This window comes from Hemitrygon akajei, chromosome 20 (genome assembly GCF_048418815.1).
Source record: "Hemitrygon akajei chromosome 20, sHemAka1.3, whole genome shotgun sequence".
In the NCBI taxonomy this organism is placed as follows: Eukaryota; Metazoa; Chordata; class Chondrichthyes; order Myliobatiformes; family Dasyatidae; genus Hemitrygon; species Hemitrygon akajei.
Genome location: NC_133143.1, coordinates 18,806,140 through 18,824,486, shown reverse-complemented (window position 1 = coordinate 18,824,486; position 18,347 = coordinate 18,806,140). Strand labels below are relative to the sequence as shown.

Below are 18,347 nucleotides of genomic sequence, written 5' to 3'. Positions count from 1 at the left end.
AAAAGTACCTGAACCCTGGTTTGCTGCTCAGTTGCCAGCTCAACTTTGATTCAGCCTGCGACCGTGTTTAGGATTTCTGTCTCATTTGGATTCTCATCTAGTCTTGTCAAATTCTTATCTAGCATCTAGTCAAGAATCCTGGTTCTTGTCTTGGTCTTGAAATCGGTTCTAGTCTCGGATACCCCAGTACTTGTGTCCTTACCGTCCTCGCCTAGGGCTCTAGTCACATATATCCGTCTGCTCCCCCTCTCATAATCTTGTTTAGCTGCACTGTAGGATAATTTACAGTGCCTTGAATGCTTTTTTGGGATGTGGGAGAAAACCAGAGTACCCAAGGGAAGCTGCATAGTCACAAAACTGAAAGCATTGAAGGTGTAAGGGCTCTGGGTCTTTGGGGCTGTAAGGCAAAATTAACCTCATTTTCTGTTGCTACAGATGAATTTAAGCACACTTCCAATTCCCTTTTAAATGCTCATCATTGAACCTGCATCTAGCCCTCTTTCAGGTGTTAACAGAGGGGGAAAAAGATGTTGCCCCTTTTTGTCATTTGTTTAAAATCTACCACCTCTAGTTGGCAGTTGTTGAAGTTTCTCCTAATTTACACTAGTTAATTCCCCGCCCCCAGCTTTTCCTTCCAAGGAGTTGTCCCAGTTTCTTCAGTGTCAACTTAACTTCATAATTTGAAGAATGTGTAACTCACTTGCTCTCTCTCACCCCTCCCCCTTTGAAGTTCTTCCTATTAAAATTGCATTTCAAAAATAGCAGGACATTCTGGAAATCTCCAGAGTGGTCCTTCATGATGAAATAATCCCCCCCACCAACTACCAGTCACTGATCATTCAGTAAATGTGGTGTGCTTTTGGTGTAAGGAGGATGTGGTGAGCTGGCTGTCTTTAGCCTTGGTTTGAATTTGTCGTTTTAAAATCTGTGTCTCAACATGTTTCCATATTTTGGATGAATTTGTAATTTATTTGCCATTCAGCTTTAAAGAGCAAGTTGAAACTTTTTACTTCTGTAATGTCTATTGCTGCTGGTAGTTAATTTTATTTATAATTATTTTTTGAGAACTTTATTTGCAAAGTATGCTATTTGTATTTTTAAGTTTCTGTGCATTGGTGATTTTCAGAATATAAGAGCTTGTATGGTGGTGGCTTGAGCCTATTTCTTTATGTTGAAACACTTGGCACAGGAAGGCCATGTTTGGCCTGCTGAGCCTGTATAGAGAAATCTAGCTGGTACCACTCCCGATTTTTCTCCCCCCCCACCGCCGTCCCCCGAACTCTACAAATCTCTCTTTCAGATCTTTATCCTGCTCCATGTAAGTGTCGTAGTTGAATCAGCCTCCACTGGTACATCTACTAGCATATTTCAAAAGATGATCACATGAACTTCAAAATAACATTGTTTTGCAAGGCTTCCCTCCCCCCCAATTGTCTTCATTCTCTATCTCCTGGTCTTTGGCCCCGCTGCCTGTGTTTCAATCTATTCTGCTTACACCCTTCATAACATTAACTGACTCCCATCAGATAGATCCCTGTGCTATCTCCTCTGCTCCAAGGAGAACAGCCCAGCTTCTTCAATGTACCTGGTGACCCTCATCTCTGGGATCAGTTCTGTACACCTCTCTGCAGGTTCTCTAAAGCCTTTACAGTTTTTCCAATGTGATGCCCAGAACTGGACTTGGAACTCCAGTTGTGGCTGAACCATTGCTTCGTACATGCCCTTCTCGACTTCCCTGAGGTTTTGTATTCTGTCTTTGTAAAGATCAGAATCCAACCTGCTCCTTCAGCTTCCCCACTTGCTTTTTAAAAAAAAAACTCCGCATCTACCTCAGATATCTATTGGTGCTGTATCCATTTTAATATTTTATCAAAATAATATTATTTTCATAAAATGTTATTGCCTCTCTTCATTCCTCACACCTTACACAGCATTTTGCAGCATTCAAATTCATCTGCCATCCTGCACCTGTCTCTTTGTAGACCGTTGCTTTTCCCTTCATTCACTGCATTATTTCCTTACTTATGTAAAGATACAGTGTGGAACAGCCCCTTCTGGCCCAATGAGGCATGCTACCCAGCAACCCACCTAATTAACACTAGCCTAATCACAGGACAATTTACAATGACCATTGCTTAGATAACATACAATTAACTAATTGGTACGGCAGACAATTTTCTATCCATGTTACTCATGCCCCTTTTATTCCATGGTCTTGAATGATGATGATATGCCTATTATTGTGAGCAGTTTTGCACCCCTTATCTAAGAAAAAATGTGTTGACATTGGAGAGGGTTCAGAGGAAGTTTACGAAAATGATTCTGGGATTGAAAGGCTTGTCATATGAGGATTGTTTGGTGGCTCTGGGTCCCTACTCACTGGAATTCAGAAGGAGAGGGGGGCCTCATGGAAACCTATTGAATGTTGAAAGGCCTCGATAGAGTGGATATTGAGGTGGTGATTCCTATGATGGGAGAGTCTAAAACCAGAGGACACAGCCTTAGGAGATGAGGAATTTCTTTAGCCAGAGAGTGGTGAATCTGTGAAATTTGTTGCCACAGCTAGCTGTGGAGGCCAAGTCATTTAAGGCAGAAGTTGATAGATTCTTGATTAGCCAGCATGAAGGGATAAGGGGAGAAGGCAGAAGATTAGAGCTGAGAGGGGAAATGGATCAGCTATGATGAAATGGCAGAGTGGACTTGATGGGCCAGATGGCGTCATTCTACTCTAATCTTATGGTCGAGGTCTTATTATGTGGCCCCATCAAAGGTCTTTGGAAGCCTTATACGCAGAATGTGAATTGCTCCTTTTATTCGGCATCAGATACTAAAGATGCCTTTGGCTTCTGGACTGTATGTGTTTAGTGCTCCCTAAACACTGGACTTTTATTCTTTAGCAGGTTGTTTCAAATCACTATGTACTGATCATTTTAATGGTAGAGAGAACGTGCACCATGGGGACGGGAGAGGTTCCGGAGGGTTGGAGGGTTGCGAATGTTGTTCCTTTATTCAAGAAAGGGAGTAGAGATAGCCCAGGAAATTATAAATCATTGAGTCTTACCTCAGTGGTTGGTAAGTTTATGGAGAAGATCCTGAGAGGCAGGATTTATGAACATTTGGAGAGGTATGGAGGTTCCCCATGCAAGGCTTATTGAGAAAGTAAAGAGGCATGGGATCCAAGGGGACATCGCCTTGTGGATCCAGAACTGGCTTTCTCACAGAAGGCAAAGAGTGGTTGTAGACGGGTCATATTCTGCATGGAGGTCGGTCACCAGTGGAGTGCCTGAGGGATCTGTTCTGGAACCCCTACTCTTCATGATTTTTATAAATGACCTGGGTGAAGAAGTGGAGGGATGAGTTAGTAAGTTTGCTGATTGGAGGTATTGTGGATAATGTGGAGGGCTGTCAGATGTTACAACGGAACATTGATAGGATGCAAAACTGGGCTGAGAAGTGGCAGATGGAGTTCAACCCAGGTAAGTGTGAAGTGATTCATTTTGGTAGGTCAAATATGATGGCAGAATATAGTATTAATGGTAAGACTCTTGGCACTGTGGAGGATCAGAAAGATCTTGGGGTCCGAGTCCATAGGGCACTCAAAGCAGTTGTGCAGGTTGACTCTGTGGTTAAGAAGGTGTACAGTGTATTGGCCTTCATCAATCATGGAATTGAATTTAGGAGCCGAGATGTAATGTTGTAGCTATATAGGACCTTGGTCAGATCCCACTTGGAGTACTGTGCTCAGTTCTGGTCGCCTCACTACAGGAAGGATGTGGAAGCCATAGAAAGGGTGCAGAGGAGATTTACAAGGATGTTGCCTGGATTGGGGAGCATGCCTTATGAGAATAGGTCGAGTGAACTCGGCCTTTTCTCCTTGAAGCGACAGAGGATGAGAGGTGACCTGATAGAGGTGTATAAGATGATGAGAGGCATTGATCGTGTGGATAGTCAGAGGCTTTTTCCCAGGGCTGAAATGGTTGTCACAAGAGGACACAGGTTTAAGGTGCTGGGGAGTAGGTACAGAGATGTCAGGGGTAAGTTTTTTTATGCAGAGAGTGATGAGTGCATGGAATGGGCTGCTGGCAACGGTGGAGGCGGATACGATAGGTTCTTTTAAGAGACTTTTGGATAGGTGCATGGAGCTTAGAAAAATAGAGGGCTATGGGTAATCCTAGTAATTTCTAAGGCAGGTTCATGTTCGGTACAACTTTGTGGGCCGAAGGGCCTGTATTGTGCTGTAGGTTTTCTGTTTCTGTGTCAAATTCCCTTCATGAGAACTGAATAAGTAAAATTCTTCAACCAGATTCTTTTTCTTTCCACAAATTTTACCTGGACTGCCGAGTGTTTCCAGCATCTGGCATTTTCTTGATTTCCATTTCGTTTGGCTCCCTGACTCTCCCGTTGACTTGTGTCGCCCCACTTCTTCATCCAGTCCATCAGAAGGTACTAGGGCATCTTAAAGGAGACAGGTTGGAATTTCCATAAACTATCTGTGTCATGCATCATATAACATGTCTTGAACAAAGTTCAAAGCTGGTGAGACCCGACGCAGATTGGGGGACTGCTTTGTTGAGCACGTCCACAACAGACAGGATCTCCCAGTTGCCACCCACTTCAACTCTGCTTCACATTCCCAATTGGATATGTCCATACATGGCCTCCTCTACTGCCATGATGAGGCCAAACTCGGGATGGAGGAGCAACACCTCATATACCGTTTGGGTAGTCTCCAGCCCCTTGGCATGAACATTGAATTTTCCAACTTCTGGTAATTCCCTTCCCCCATCCCCGTTTCACTCTGCCGCCTCCTCCAGCTACCTATCACCTCCCTTATGGTTCCACCACCTCCTACTACCCATAGTGCTTTCCCCTTACATTCCTTCTTCACCTTTTCTGCCTATCCCCTCCCTGCTTCCCCTCCCCCACCCCTTGATTTTTCACCTGGCACCTACCAGCCGCCTTCCCCCCCTCCCCCTCACCTTCTTTATAGGGCCCCTGCCCCCTCCCTCGTCAGTCCTGATGAAGGGTCTCGGCCCAAAACATTGTTCGTTTCCATGGATGCTGCCCGACCTGCTGAGTTCCTCCAGTGTGTTGTACCTATCCATTATCAATGATTGGGAGGGCGGGCTGTACCTGTCATGTATTGGGCCGAATTCCCTACCTTTTGTAGGATTTGAGGTCACCTACCTCAAAAGCATTGGTTTTCTCATACCAGTTCGTAATGCAGCCAGTCAGCACACTTTCCACCACACATCTACAGAAGTTTGCCAAGGTTTTTGATGACATACCAAATCTCTGCAGACTCCTGAGGAAGTAGAGGTGCTGTCATTCTTTTTGGCAATTATATTTATATGATGGGTCCAGGACAGGTTCTCTGAGATGGTGACACCCAGGAATTTAAAGTTACTGGCCCCCTCCACCTCTGATCCTCTGATGATTACTGGTTCATGGGCCTCTGGTTTCCCTTTCCTGAAGTCTACAATCAGTGCCTTGGTCTTATTAACATTGAGTGTGAGTTTGTTGTTATTACACCACTCAGGCAAGTTTACAATATCCGTCCATGCTGATTCATCACTACCCACAACAATGGTGTCGTTGGCAAACTTGTATATGGTGTTGGTGCTCTACTTAGCTAAGCAGTCGTAGGTGTAAAGTGAGTATAGCAGGGGCTAAGCACACATCCCTGCAGTGCACCTGTGATGATGGAGATTGTGAGGGAGATGCTTTTGCCGTCTCAACTGGCAAGGGTCTGCAAGTGAGGAAATCCAGGGTCCATTTACAAAAGCAGGTGCCATAAGGGGAATGGAATAGTTGTATCATAAATTCAAATTACTGCCTTTTAATAACCTGGAATTTATAAGAAATTACCCTTTAAAGATGGCTGCAATATTAATTCTGATAGGAAGCCAGTTCATGTTTTGAATTGGTGCAATTTTGGAATAAAAATGTATCTGAAAATGTGTTGGCATGGTCTCATGTTAGACCATGTTTGCACAGAGCCTTCCTCTTCAGAGACCGGTAGTAAACAGTGGCAACAAGAATATGCAGATTTTTCAGATTCTTTTCCACCTCCACCTGACCCATTATATTTAATGTGCTGGTATCCACAGAGCTGAACTTGGAATGTAGTTCTCAACATGTCCTGTGTTGTATGTCACAGCTAGCTTGAGGAAAGTTTTTTAAATCTGAGGCTTGCCCAAAGTGTATACATGAACACGAGAGGATCTGCAGATGCTGTAAATCCAAAGCAGCGCACATAAGACACTACAGGAACTCTGCAGGTCAGGCAGTGTCTATAGAAAAGATTAATCAGTCACGGTTTCAGGACAGTTTCCTTCTTCAGGACTGAGAAAGAAGGGGAAAGATGCCAAAATAAAAAGGTGGTGAGAGGGGAAAGAGGCTAGCTGGAAAGTAGATGAAGTCGCACTGTTGCCTTTCTGTGAGGCCGAGGTTGTCAGTGCAGGGTCAAAAAAATTACGTTTGAGCAAATGGAGAGATGTGGACGATGACCCTTAATGGGTATCTGAATAATTCTGTGTGTGTGTCTGTCTGTCCACAGGAGTTGTCTGACATACTGAGTACCGTAGATTCCGGACTACAGAGCGCACCTGATTAAAAGCCGCTGGCTCTAATTTTAGAAAGAAAATCAATTTTGTACTTGTACAAGTCGCACCAGATTTTAGGCCGCACCGGATTTTCGGCCGCAGGTGTCCCACGTTGTAATATGAGATATTTACACAGAAAGATATTACACGTGAGGATTTTTTAACTTTTAATTAAATCCATATGGTAACATAAACAAATACATATTGCAAATGCTTTTTTTCGAACCGTGCCTGTAACGCGGCTACTTTTAAATATACGTTGCGTATACTTTTTTACTGAACAACATTCCAATATCTCCTAACGACTGGTAAAAAATATATATACTGCAGCCTACCAGGAAAAGTTATTGATCACCTTTAACTTAAAAGCAGCGTTCGCTCAGATCTAATGCCGCTCGCGTAATGCGCTCGCCCCCTCCTTCCCGTTTATCGCAAACCGGTATTTTTCCCACAAGACGCGGCGAAATCGGGTGTGACGTCATAGCATCCCGCGATGTAGTACAGAAAACAAATATAGTTAAAACGCTTCTAACTTTAACTAGAAAATGAATTACTAAGCGAAAATATTATAAACTAAATAACTGCCATAAAGGCAGCACAATGCTTTTCTTCGAGTGTTTTCCATGTTGATGAGGGTGAGTACAAATGACTGATTTACAATAATTTAATTGTGAAAGTGCGCTTGATTTATCGTACAATTTCATTGGACCTCTGTGAACTACTCATCAATTTTATTGGTCTACTGTTACGAGGCAAAATGTTTTTGGCGGCATGAAAAAAAATCATGCATTAGCCGCACCGTAGTAAAGGCCGCAGTGTTCAAAGCTGTTCAAAATGTGGGGAAAAAGTAGCGGCTTATAATCCGACATCTACGGTACTTATAACGTTTTGTATTTTTACTTCAGCCTGAAAGAACATTGCCTGCATCTAAAGTTTGGGCAGAGCTATGTGATCAGGAAGGTATGAAAATGGGTTGGGAAACTCATTTAACTTTGATCCTCCTCCTAAACACAACTAAACACATATTGAAGGTTTTTGTTTTGCCATCAGGTGATTCTGCTGTGTGGAATATTACCATTCCTTGCAATGTTGTCAATTGTTGGGCACCTTGGATGTTTATTTTTGGATAAGTCAAACTTTTTGTTAGAATGGAAATGTTGGTTGATATTTTTCAAGAATATAGCATTTGAATATAACCATTCAGTACCCTCTTTTATCTGCCCAACTTCCTTTGCTGTGGTTTTGAGGATTTAACTGCTAATGAGGAAACTTGTTATTGTAAAATTAAATACTGTTTCATATGTAACAATATGTAAATGTTTGTGGATATTTTGATCTTAATGTTCACAAATGGCTATGGTTAAAGATGAGCATTCTTTTCCAGTTAGCATGGGGCACAGTGCCATCTAAACTTGGGAGGTCCTCTGTTTGAAGACTGCTCTGTGAAGCATAGGTTGTTGCTACTGATCTGAGGTTCCTCAACCATGACAAATGAATAATCAGCCCTACAGCCGGGTACTGGAAGACCACTTCCTTGCTAAGTATCTACTTCTGCCTTTTTGTCAAGGAGCTGCTCTTGTTTGATCCTACCCTTTGGCACCATATCTGAAGCCTGATACCATTGTTCGTTAAAGAAATGCTGTTGCTTCACCAGAACCACCTTTTCATTTGGAACAACTTCCTCCCATTATTTTTAACATCAACTCATAAAGTCATCTAATTCTGAAGTGACGAAACTTAAAGCTGTGGAGAAGGTATCATACTTGAGGCATTTATACAGGCTGTCTCACAGGCTGTCCCGTAAATTAAAAAATACAGAAGAGTTACTTGGTATGGTAACAATACCTGTGCTGTATTGTAAAGAATGGCACCAGAAGAACATAAAACTGATTTTTGAAAAAAACCATTACTAAAAGTGGAGAGAATGAGTAATCCAGCAGGTCAGACAGCATCTATGGAAAAGAGTAAACAGTCAATGTTCTGGACTAAGACCCTTCATCAGGACTGGAAAGGAAGGGGAGAAGTCAGAGGGGGAGGGGGGGAGGGGAGGGGAGGAAGCAGTATAGGGCGATAGGTGAAACCAGGGTGGGGTGAAGTAAGGAGCTGGGAAGTTGATTGCTGAAAGAGATGAGAGTAATCCAGTTGATTGTGATGAATAGTATATATATTGGGATTTGTATTTTAATATTGTAGAGCTCTTTATAATTTGGGTGTTTTTAACCTGGGGAGGGCTTGTCAAGAATGTTACAGGTTACCTGTGAGAATTATGAGGGGTGGTTTACTTCCCACTTGGTTTCCTGCTTAATATGTAAAGATGTAGAATAAGCTGAGCTGGCTTTGCAAAGTGCAGTATATCAGTATGTATCTACCAAGAGCAGGAGTTGTCACCTGTAACACGAAGTTGCCGAGTTGTGGACCACAGTCCAGCACACCATGGAAATCAGTGTTCCTCCGTAGACTGTTTACACTACTTGGTGCCTCAGTAAAGCAACCAACGTAATCAAAGACTCCACCCGCCGCAGATGTTTTCTCTTCCCTGTCAGAAGGTAGAAAAGCCTGAAAGTGTGTGCCACCAGACTCGAACACTTTCTGTCCCCACTGTTAAATGACTTGGGCAACAATAAGGTGGACTCTTGACCTCCCAATCTACCTCATTATGTCCTTGAAACTTGTCTGCCTGCTCTGCACTTCCTCTGTAACTTTATTCTACATTCTGTTGCTGCTTTCCCTTGTACTACTTCAGTGCTCTTCTTCTTGGTCCCTAGCTCCCTATGGAGCGTAGGCCATCGATGACCACCTGTCTGCATCGTTTGATGTCAACGGTTTGGTTGGAGTTCAGCAATTTTTCTGTAAGCCATTGTATCCACCATACAGGGCATTGGTTTATACAGCTTCACCAGAGCCCTGTTGGCCAGCCTTACCTGTTATCACCTCTGACGACAGGGATGTAGGGTTGGACTTTGAGAGGCTCTTCAATGATCTATTATAATATTGTTTTGTGTGGCCTGGGAAGAGCAGACACGAGTTTCCATTCGGGAGCTGGGGATATGAAATGACGTGCAATACAGTGTTTTCACTACCTTGATACAGGTGACAATAATCTAATTTTCTAATTTTATTTTCCTTTTGCGTCTTTAAACTGGTGGAGTAAATGGGAAATCTGCTCTTTGCATCAGTTTAATTTTGTACTAACCGGGCAAAATCCACTTCCCTCTGAATGGGGTCAAATCTTAAGGACAGCTCTGTTGCTGTCGTGCCAAATACACTTGGAAACAATTGGTTAAATCTGTGGATTATTGGAATACTGGAGAGTGGAAATATTTTGAGGAATGGAATTTAAAATTGCAGGGTAAGGATTGTCACTTGAGGGTAGCTGAACAGAGTTGGAACGATGAAGCAACAGGGGTTGAAACCTGCTTTGATTTGTGCAGCTGAAAAAAATCCCTGGTAAACTGAGGCAGTGCAGTGGTCATGTGACTCTGTTTGGGCAGAGCCACAGCAGATGTTTGTTGACATGTAAAGATGTACTTCTCAAAAGGCTTGCCTGGTGAGCTGTTGTACTAACTGGCAATAAAAATCTTTCTGTTTAAGCTGTAGTTTAGTTTAAATCTGATGTGTTTTTCCCTCAGACTTCTGAAGTGGCTACAGCTATTTCAATTGAATTGTCACCCATTTTGAGTGGAAAGAGTCTGGGGATTTTTTTTCAAAAAGAGAAGGGAAAAATTTGAGCATTTTATCGTACTGGTACTTTGGATTCTTGAAGCCAGCGAGTTACTGAGCTCACCTTTGGTCATGTGATACAGCATTCATCGGCGGTGAGGATCCGGGCTGATGGAAGTGCAAATCAGCAGGGGCTTCATCTTGAATTCTGCTTTAGCAGCTCACCAAGCCGGCTGGAGAATGCCATTGGCAGAGGCTGTGACGATGTCGACCATCCACCATCTGTCCTCTACCACAGTCCAAGGTGCACGATTCGGGAGAAAACGTAGATTATTTTTATCAAGGATGCCGAGAAGGGCTGTGTGCTCTCGAGCCGTCACTGTTGATGTGTTTTATGATCCTTGCAACGTTAGCTTGGCTAGGTCTGCTCAGGCAGGCCTCGCAGTAGACGTGACTCCTGTGATAATTTAGTAAATAATGGCCTGAATGCTTTATGCAGTATTCTCTTTGGATATATTGTGTAGCTGATGAATGCTGCTGGCGATTCTGCATTTAACTCATTCTTAACTTGCAGATGAACCGGCGCTCTTGTCTTCATTGACATTCATCGCCAGGGAAATATTATGCAGTGCTGTTTTTTTTCATGTGCGTAGCATTGTGTTGTATTGACTTTGTCTCACAGATTTTAATGTTGCGTACTGCTGTTCCTGTCCACAGCAAGGGGACATATGCTTCTTGACAGCAAACAGCATCTGGGCATCTGTTAATTGTGTTAATAGTCTGTTAATAAGTTCATTGTGTTTGAGTCTGACCACTGCATCTTGGGGCTGTTTGATTTCTACATTTGTGGGCCATGTCAGTTTTCGAGCCATTTTATAACCTTGGCTGTTCAGATCTGTGATGATGACTTTTTTTTTGGTAATTCGGACTAAGGTTAAGGTTATATCATTGTTGAAATATTCGGTTTATTTTGTGATGTGCAATACAGTTGTTTGGCATCCAGAAGGGACATTTGTAGGGCTTTGCAAGTTGGGTCAGATTGCTGCGGGAACGGCAATGTCTCCAGTGTCTGGGGCACGTATGAAAGGTAAAGCTATTTAATGATGTTGATATAACACCTTATTGCTTTGCAAAGTCATATTATTGTTTACTTTTTAATTTGAACATCTTGGGTTATTAATGTGCACATTATCATAAGAAATCAGATGACGACCTCAATGTTTTTATGTATTCTGCTTGTTTTCTGGAAAAAAGCTTGTTTAATGGTTTTTTTTTGTTCCTCTTGTTTGTTTTGTACTGATGTTTACGACAATTTATGTGCAACAGACAGACTCCTCAGAGGGCTACAAACCAAGATGTCAGCTGTTCATTTCCCCCTCAGATGCTGCCACATCTATGTGTTGATGACTTTCTGGGCCTCTTCAGCTTTCCACTTATCAGTTACAGTGATTCTTCCCCTGCTTTGCAACCTGCCACCACTCACCCAACTCTACCCTCCCCATCAGACCATGTCTTATTGGGTGGCTGGCTTCATTTAACCTAATTTGCTTGTTTATAAGTATGTCTCAAGAAGCAGCTTTGTTGAGTACAGGCCTCCATGTTGTAGCCTAGGTCTGGTTTCACAAAGGACAGAAGGTAATCACATTCTGTCCTTTGCCTTTTCAAATTGTTTGGGTAGGTTTTTAAAAGACCTGTACATCCAGGCTTCGTTGTTAGCAGCTGCCTAGCGGCTGATCTCCTGTCTTTTGCAGGCAAAAATGACCATGCCCCTGCACGTGTGTGCGTGTGCGTGTGTGTGTGTGAGAGAGACCCTGGGGACTGCACCACGTAGCTTACCCTCCCATGGGCCAGACTTCTGGAATTGTTGGTGTGAAGCTAAAAATCTGACTGCCAGCTGATAGCTTGCTGGGGAAATAAGGAAGATGTTGGGTTCTCTTTTCATTGACTTTAATGTTTACAAATTCATGGGAGGTGACAAGAAGAATATCAGTAGATATCCTGGTGGGATCATGCGTGCCACTGTACAATATGTTTGAATTGTAAAGTGTGCAGTGGTTTATAAAAACACATTAAGGCAGCAGTGGCCACTGCCAACTGCACCAGGTACCTGGGTTCAATCCTGAGACTGACGTTGTCTGTATGGAGTTTGTGTGCTCTCCTTGTGACTGTGGGTTTCTCCTGGGACTTCTGGATTCCTCCCACGTCCCAGAATCAGGCAAGCTGTTGGGTTAATTGTCCCACTACAAATTGCCCCTCGTGTGTAGGTGAGTGGTAGAGTCTGAGGGGAATATGGAGAGAATAAAGTGGGACTATTGTAAATGGGTGGTTAATAATTGATGTGAGCTTGGTAGACTGAAGGGCCTGTCTTGTGCTTTATGATTCACTGCCTCTGAATCTCTGGTCCCTTTGTTAGATAATATTGCTCATGCTATTGTTAGATGCCTTGCGTTTATACTGGGGCAGCTGTAGGGAAGCCAATGATCAGCTTGTTTTGTCTCCTTTTCAGGGATATTGCTCCGTGTCCTTGTAACTCAGTTGATTCAAATCCTGCATCGGGTCTCAAACATTAGCTCTAACCTGATATTTTGATGCTAAACTTGCAAAGAAAGCTGAATTGTCTGAGATGCTTTTATCATCATTTTTGCTGGTTCAAAAAAAAAACATCAAGTCAGTTTGTAACTCTGGTCTATTTTTTGTAAATATTGAAACCAGTGGTAGGATGATATTGATCTATTTTACAGCTTTATCCTTTTTAATTCTTCTGTGGTTCATTCAGCTTCTTGCTCCCTGCCTGCCATTTTGTAAAGCACAGCAGTTGTTTAGCTTCACGTTGATGCCCCTTGGACATTCAGCCCGACTATGAAAGCTGTGGAGAGTAAGAATAACACAATCTGCTTTTACTTCCTTTTAGTTTCTGTAACCTGGATCTCCTTTCTTGGTAGTATTTGGCCAACAACTTCAGTACATTCCAAATTTACAGAAGCAGTTTCAGTGATTCTATATGCAAAGGGCAGGGCAAAGCCTGGTAGTTTAGATTTTCCATCTTGGCTGTCATCTGTATCAACACTCTGGATGGAAACAGGTCTGTGTGGGTTGTTTGGGATGAAGGGCCTGTTTCTGTGCTGAAATGCTCTGAGCCCGTGCTGTCATTTTAATATAGTGTACCATTACAATTAACATCAGGGAGTCGAAATGAGAACATCAATCCATAGTTTGTCTGTACCAAAGTGAAGTGGAATGGAAAATTAGCCTATGATTGAGAGCCAAGTCGATTTTTTGATGTGCCAGTCAGTGAGAGACCTGATCATTTTGTTTGGTGTTATCAGTGTCTCTCCATGCAGAATAGCTTGTTACTGCATGAAAGTTGAAAATATTGCAGACACTGAATGCTCTCAGGGCAGCATCCGTGAAAAGAGAAGCAGATATTTAATGTTTAAAGGTGTGGGGTCTTTGTCAGAACTGGGAAAATGAGAAAACGAGTTAGTTTTAAGTCACAGACAGAGGGGGATGGGCAAGAGGAATATCTTTAGCTAGGGTGAGGCCAGGGTTGCATTGGATACAAGTTGTGTAGTTCCCCTGGTCAAATGGATCACTTGAGGTGATGATGACAGACAAAACTCATGCCTTGTTTGTTGCAAGGATTGCCCCATGTTCAGTGTCTTATGATTCATTTTCCAAAGGTAACAAACCACTTAATATGATAAAATGTCTTAAAAAAACAATTATTCAGGTGACTTTCTGTCTTAGCATTTTTTTCAATAAATTGAAACGTTCCGATTGGTTGTCAAAAAACTGCAGAGGCATACTATAATGTTTTTCTTTATAATGGGAAATGTGACTCTTGCATTGCTTGCACTATGGGGAGATACAAGATTGTAATGAATTCAGTTCCTGCTTTTAACAGGCAGCATGTAAATTGCAAGGACGACATAGATAAAGACATTGGGGAACAGTTCCAAGCAGAGCTCATCTTTCACCAAGTTTAATTTTTTTTAGACCGCCCAGTCTATTTTTTTCTTTCCTGATCTTGTTTTTCCTTGATAAATTCAACTCACAGTCACATTTTGGTTGACAGCTCCAGAAAAGTTTTGAGGTGACTGGTACCACTATGGGCTGTCTTCCTGCTACGTTTAGTTGCTGTGTCATAGATCAGAATGAGTAGACCAGGCCCATACAAAACCAAAAATACACAAACCAGGAATGTTGCATTTTCTAGCCCTCTCCTTGAAGACCTTGTATATCTAGTATGTAAGCAAGTGGGAGAACTAACCTCAAAGTCAACTTGAGTCCTCATGAAAATTGCCGAAGTGCAAATTGGTATGATATGCATGTTCTTAAAGCATAGTTTTGTTTACAGCATTGTTTACTGATACTACAGTATTCTGACCATGCAGGTTCTCTCGGCAACGGTTCCTCAAACAGACCAATATTGTCACCTGAGGCAGGAGTTGGAACTGGGAAAGAGGACGGGTCAAATGCATCACAGAAAGGAGACGGGAATGATACCAGCTCATCGGAGAATGAAGAGGGGCCAGTTAGAAAGAGGTTAGTTTTGAAATATCTTAACGAAGATTATTATTTTGTCAAATGTGGTTGTAATGGATCACTTCTCTTGAAACTGGTTTGTAAGTCAGTGTGAAAAATCTTCATTCTGTTGTGCTTGTGCTTCTTTTGACTGTTTCAAAGTTATTTGGCCTGCAAGTTTCACCACACGATGCATCATTAGTAAATAAATTATAAATCTTTCTTCATGGCAGTGGACAGAAATTAATTTTAAATGAAACCTTGATTTTGACTTTAGCCATGACCTCGTGATTCTTCGGGAAAACGGCAAAACAAAAAAATTTCGTGATATATGCCAGTGATATTAAACCTGATTTTGAAATGTCATTCTGACCCACAGGGCAAGAGCTCAAACGTTCTTGTGTAAGGCAGTAGAGCCAAGTCTACAGGGGAAAAAGTAAATCAGAATGAACTTGTGTCCTGATGTAAATTCCATGCATTTTGCACAATTAGGTAATTGCTACGATGGACAGATTAAATGAAAGTTTGTAGCATTTTTATTTTTAAAGTTTGGCAAAATGTGACTTGGTTCCATGGCAGGTATCAAAACAGATACCTATGGAATGAAAGCAAACCTGGCTTTTATGTAGCAGTGGAACAATGAACTGCAAACATCCCCATCTATCATGTGATAGCTTTGCAGTTTGTTAAGCAGTTGCTGTCACTGGGATATGAAATCAGATTTTGGTCAAACTGATGTGCGTTTGTTTGTTTTGTTGATTGTGTTCTGCTTCCAGCTAGTTGTTTTAACTTTAGTTGGGAGCTCTCTTCTCTGTTCCAGGAATTGTTAATCTTGAGTAACATGAAATCTCAACACAATAAAAAAAAAAACTTGTAGCTCAGATTTGGTAAAATACCATTTCACCTTGGCTCCTTGATACTGTGTTTTCTTAGCCCTATATCCTATACCTGACGGTAACCATTGTAATTTCAGTTTAGCACAATAATAATAATAAGCAAAATATAAGGATCTGTGCACAGTGATGTTTTTGGAAGCTATACCATTCTGTCCACATATAACCAAATAATTCAGTTAAAATTATTTGTTTTACTTTGATGATATAGCATTCTGTACAGCTGTTGATCAGAACTAAAACTGGACAATGATTTTCTCCCTTCTGCTTCTCTCCCTTGTAAGAGAAAGGTAACATTTGCAATTTTTCAGTGCTCTGGATCCATTCCAGAATCTAGTGATACTTGAAAGGTCATTACTAATGCCTCCACAGTCTCTTCTGTCAACTCTTTCTGAACCCTGGGATATAGTCCATCTGGTCCAGGTGACTTGCCTACCTTCAGACCTTTCAGTTTCCCAAGCACCTCTCTTTAGTAATAGCAACTACACCCATTTCTGCCCCGTGACGCTTTGCATTTCTGCCAAAATACTTATTTAGTTCATCCATCGTTTCTTTGTCCCCCATTGCTACCTCTCCAGTGGTCTGATATCCACTCTTGTGTCTTTTAATATATTGAGAAAAAACTTGTTTTTTTAAAAAAAATATTATTGGCTAACTTATCTTGATATTTCATCTTTTCTTTCTTCATGACTTATTTAGTTGTCACTTGTTTTTAAAAGCTTCCCAAATCTATTGCCTCTCCATTAGTCTTCGCTATATTATATGTCCTCTCTTTAGCTTTTATGCTGTCTTTGACTTCCCTTGTCAGGCATGGTTACCTCATCCTCCCTTTGGAATATTTCTTCATCTTTGGAATGTTAATTTTTGCACATTCTGAATTTCACCCAATAACATCAGTCATTGCTGTTCTGCTGTCATCCCTGCCAGTGTCTCCTACCTTTGGCCAGCTCCTCTCTCATGCATCTGCAATACTAATGTACCCGATTTTTAGCTTTTCAAACTGCAGGGTGAATTCTGTTGTATTATGATCGCTACCTCCTAATGGTTCCATTACCTTAAACTCCCTAATCAAATCTGGGTCATTACATGACATCTAATCCAGAATTGCCATTCCCCTAGTGAGCTCAACCACAAGCTATTCTAAAAAGCCATCTCTTAGGCATTCTGCAAATTCCCTTTCTTGGGATCCAGCAGTACCAACTTGATTTTTCCAATCTGTCTGCAAATTGAAATCCCCATGATTATTGCAACTTTGCACTTTTCATATACCTTTTCTATCTCCCATTGTAATTTGTATCATCCTGACTATTGTTTGTGGGCCTGTATATAACTCCCATCAGGGTCTTTTTTTACCCTTACAGTTTCTTGCCTTTACCCAAAAGATTCCACATCTTCTAGTCCTATGTCATCTCTTTCTAGGGATTTGATTTTTTTTTAACCAACAGATCCACCTCAACCCCCTCTGCCAATCTTAGCTGTCCTTGATATATCGTATATCCTTGAATGTTAAACTGGAAACAGATTTTCTTTCAGTGTTACAAGATCAGCTTCCTTATTCCATATACTGTATGCATTCAAATATACATAATCAGTCCTGTGTTTATCACACTTCGATTTTGCCCCCATGTTCCACTGTCCCACTGACTGCAATTTTGCCTAATCATCTGCCTATCCTTCCTCGCAGTCTTACTACACACTGCTTCTGATTGTAGACTAACTGCCCCATCCTCAGCCTTGTCACCCCAGTTCCCATCCCCCTGCCAATGCCTGGGCCTGTTTAGAAAAGCACCTCACTGTTTCAGAGTATCTCTCAATGGAGGAGCTTAAGGAAATGCACTGATGGGTATAGAGAAATTTCTGGAGATATGAGAGAAACGTAAAAAATATGGAGAAATTAATGATATTTCTGTAGCAAAATGCAGAATGCAGGTGGAACCCAGCAGGCCAGGCAGCATCTTGGAGGGACATGAGTCAACGTTGTAGGCTGAGACCCTTCATCACAACGTGTCTGAATGAAATTTCAGTTGATTTGTTTCAGTCTTGTCTTGGGTAAGGAATGAAAGCTTCACTGTTCTTCTGATTGTCCTCCTTTAATGTTTGCATTGTTAATTAGAATTGTTTGGAGGGTGGTAGCTGTTCTAATATAGCTTTAAATTGGACCATCTGATATTTTGTGGCAAGAGTGTTACTTGCTGCCTCCTAGCCCATGAAGAATATCTGATTCTTGCTGCATCTAGCCAAAAGTGCTTCATAATCTGAGAAACTAGAAGTAGAATGGAGTATTGCTCGTAATTTACTTGATGGGGATTAGAGAGCACTGTGTTGTTCCCTGAGGCTATAGATTATGTGGAGAACAACTCTTTGTTCTGGTGGTATTAACATGGATAATTTGATTGAGTTTTCGGTGAAGAGGACTCTGTCATGTTCACTCCCAACAATTACCATCGTGGACAGGTAGGTTAGGGTAGGCAGTGAGGTGAAATGGGTTTATCCTTCAGGTTTGTTTGCTCACTAGGGCAGCAGGTTAGATGCTGGAAGAACTCCGCTGGTCAGGCAGCATCTATGGAGGTATGATGGAAAAGGACAGCCTGACCTGTTAAATTCCTCCAGCATCTTCTGTGTTGCACCAGATTCCGGCATCTGCAGTCTCTTGTGGAGTTATGGC

The 18,347-nt window shown here is 41.9% G+C and overlaps 1 protein-coding gene across 4 annotated transcripts in view; it reads left to right on the top strand.

Moving 5' to 3' along the window:
* Positions 1 to 18,347, top strand: part of jarid2b (jumonji and AT-rich interaction domain containing 2b) — a 352,517-nt gene that overhangs the window by 175,740 nt on the left and 158,430 nt on the right. The window contains exons 1-2 of one of the 4 annotated variants that reach the window (XM_073023955.1): positions 10,134 to 10,152; positions 14,660 to 14,810. Coding sequence is in view for 3 of the 4 variants with exons in the window: in XM_073023954.1 (XP_072880055.1) it covers positions 10,437 to 10,569; positions 14,660 to 14,810 (284 nt within the window). In the remaining variant the exon portion in view is untranslated. Of the gene's footprint in view, positions 1 to 10,133; positions 10,153 to 10,241; positions 10,570 to 11,220; positions 11,353 to 14,659; positions 14,811 to 18,347 lie in introns of those variants that run through there. The other 3 variants (XM_073023954.1, XM_073023953.1, XM_073023952.1) reach the window with 3 other exon arrangements.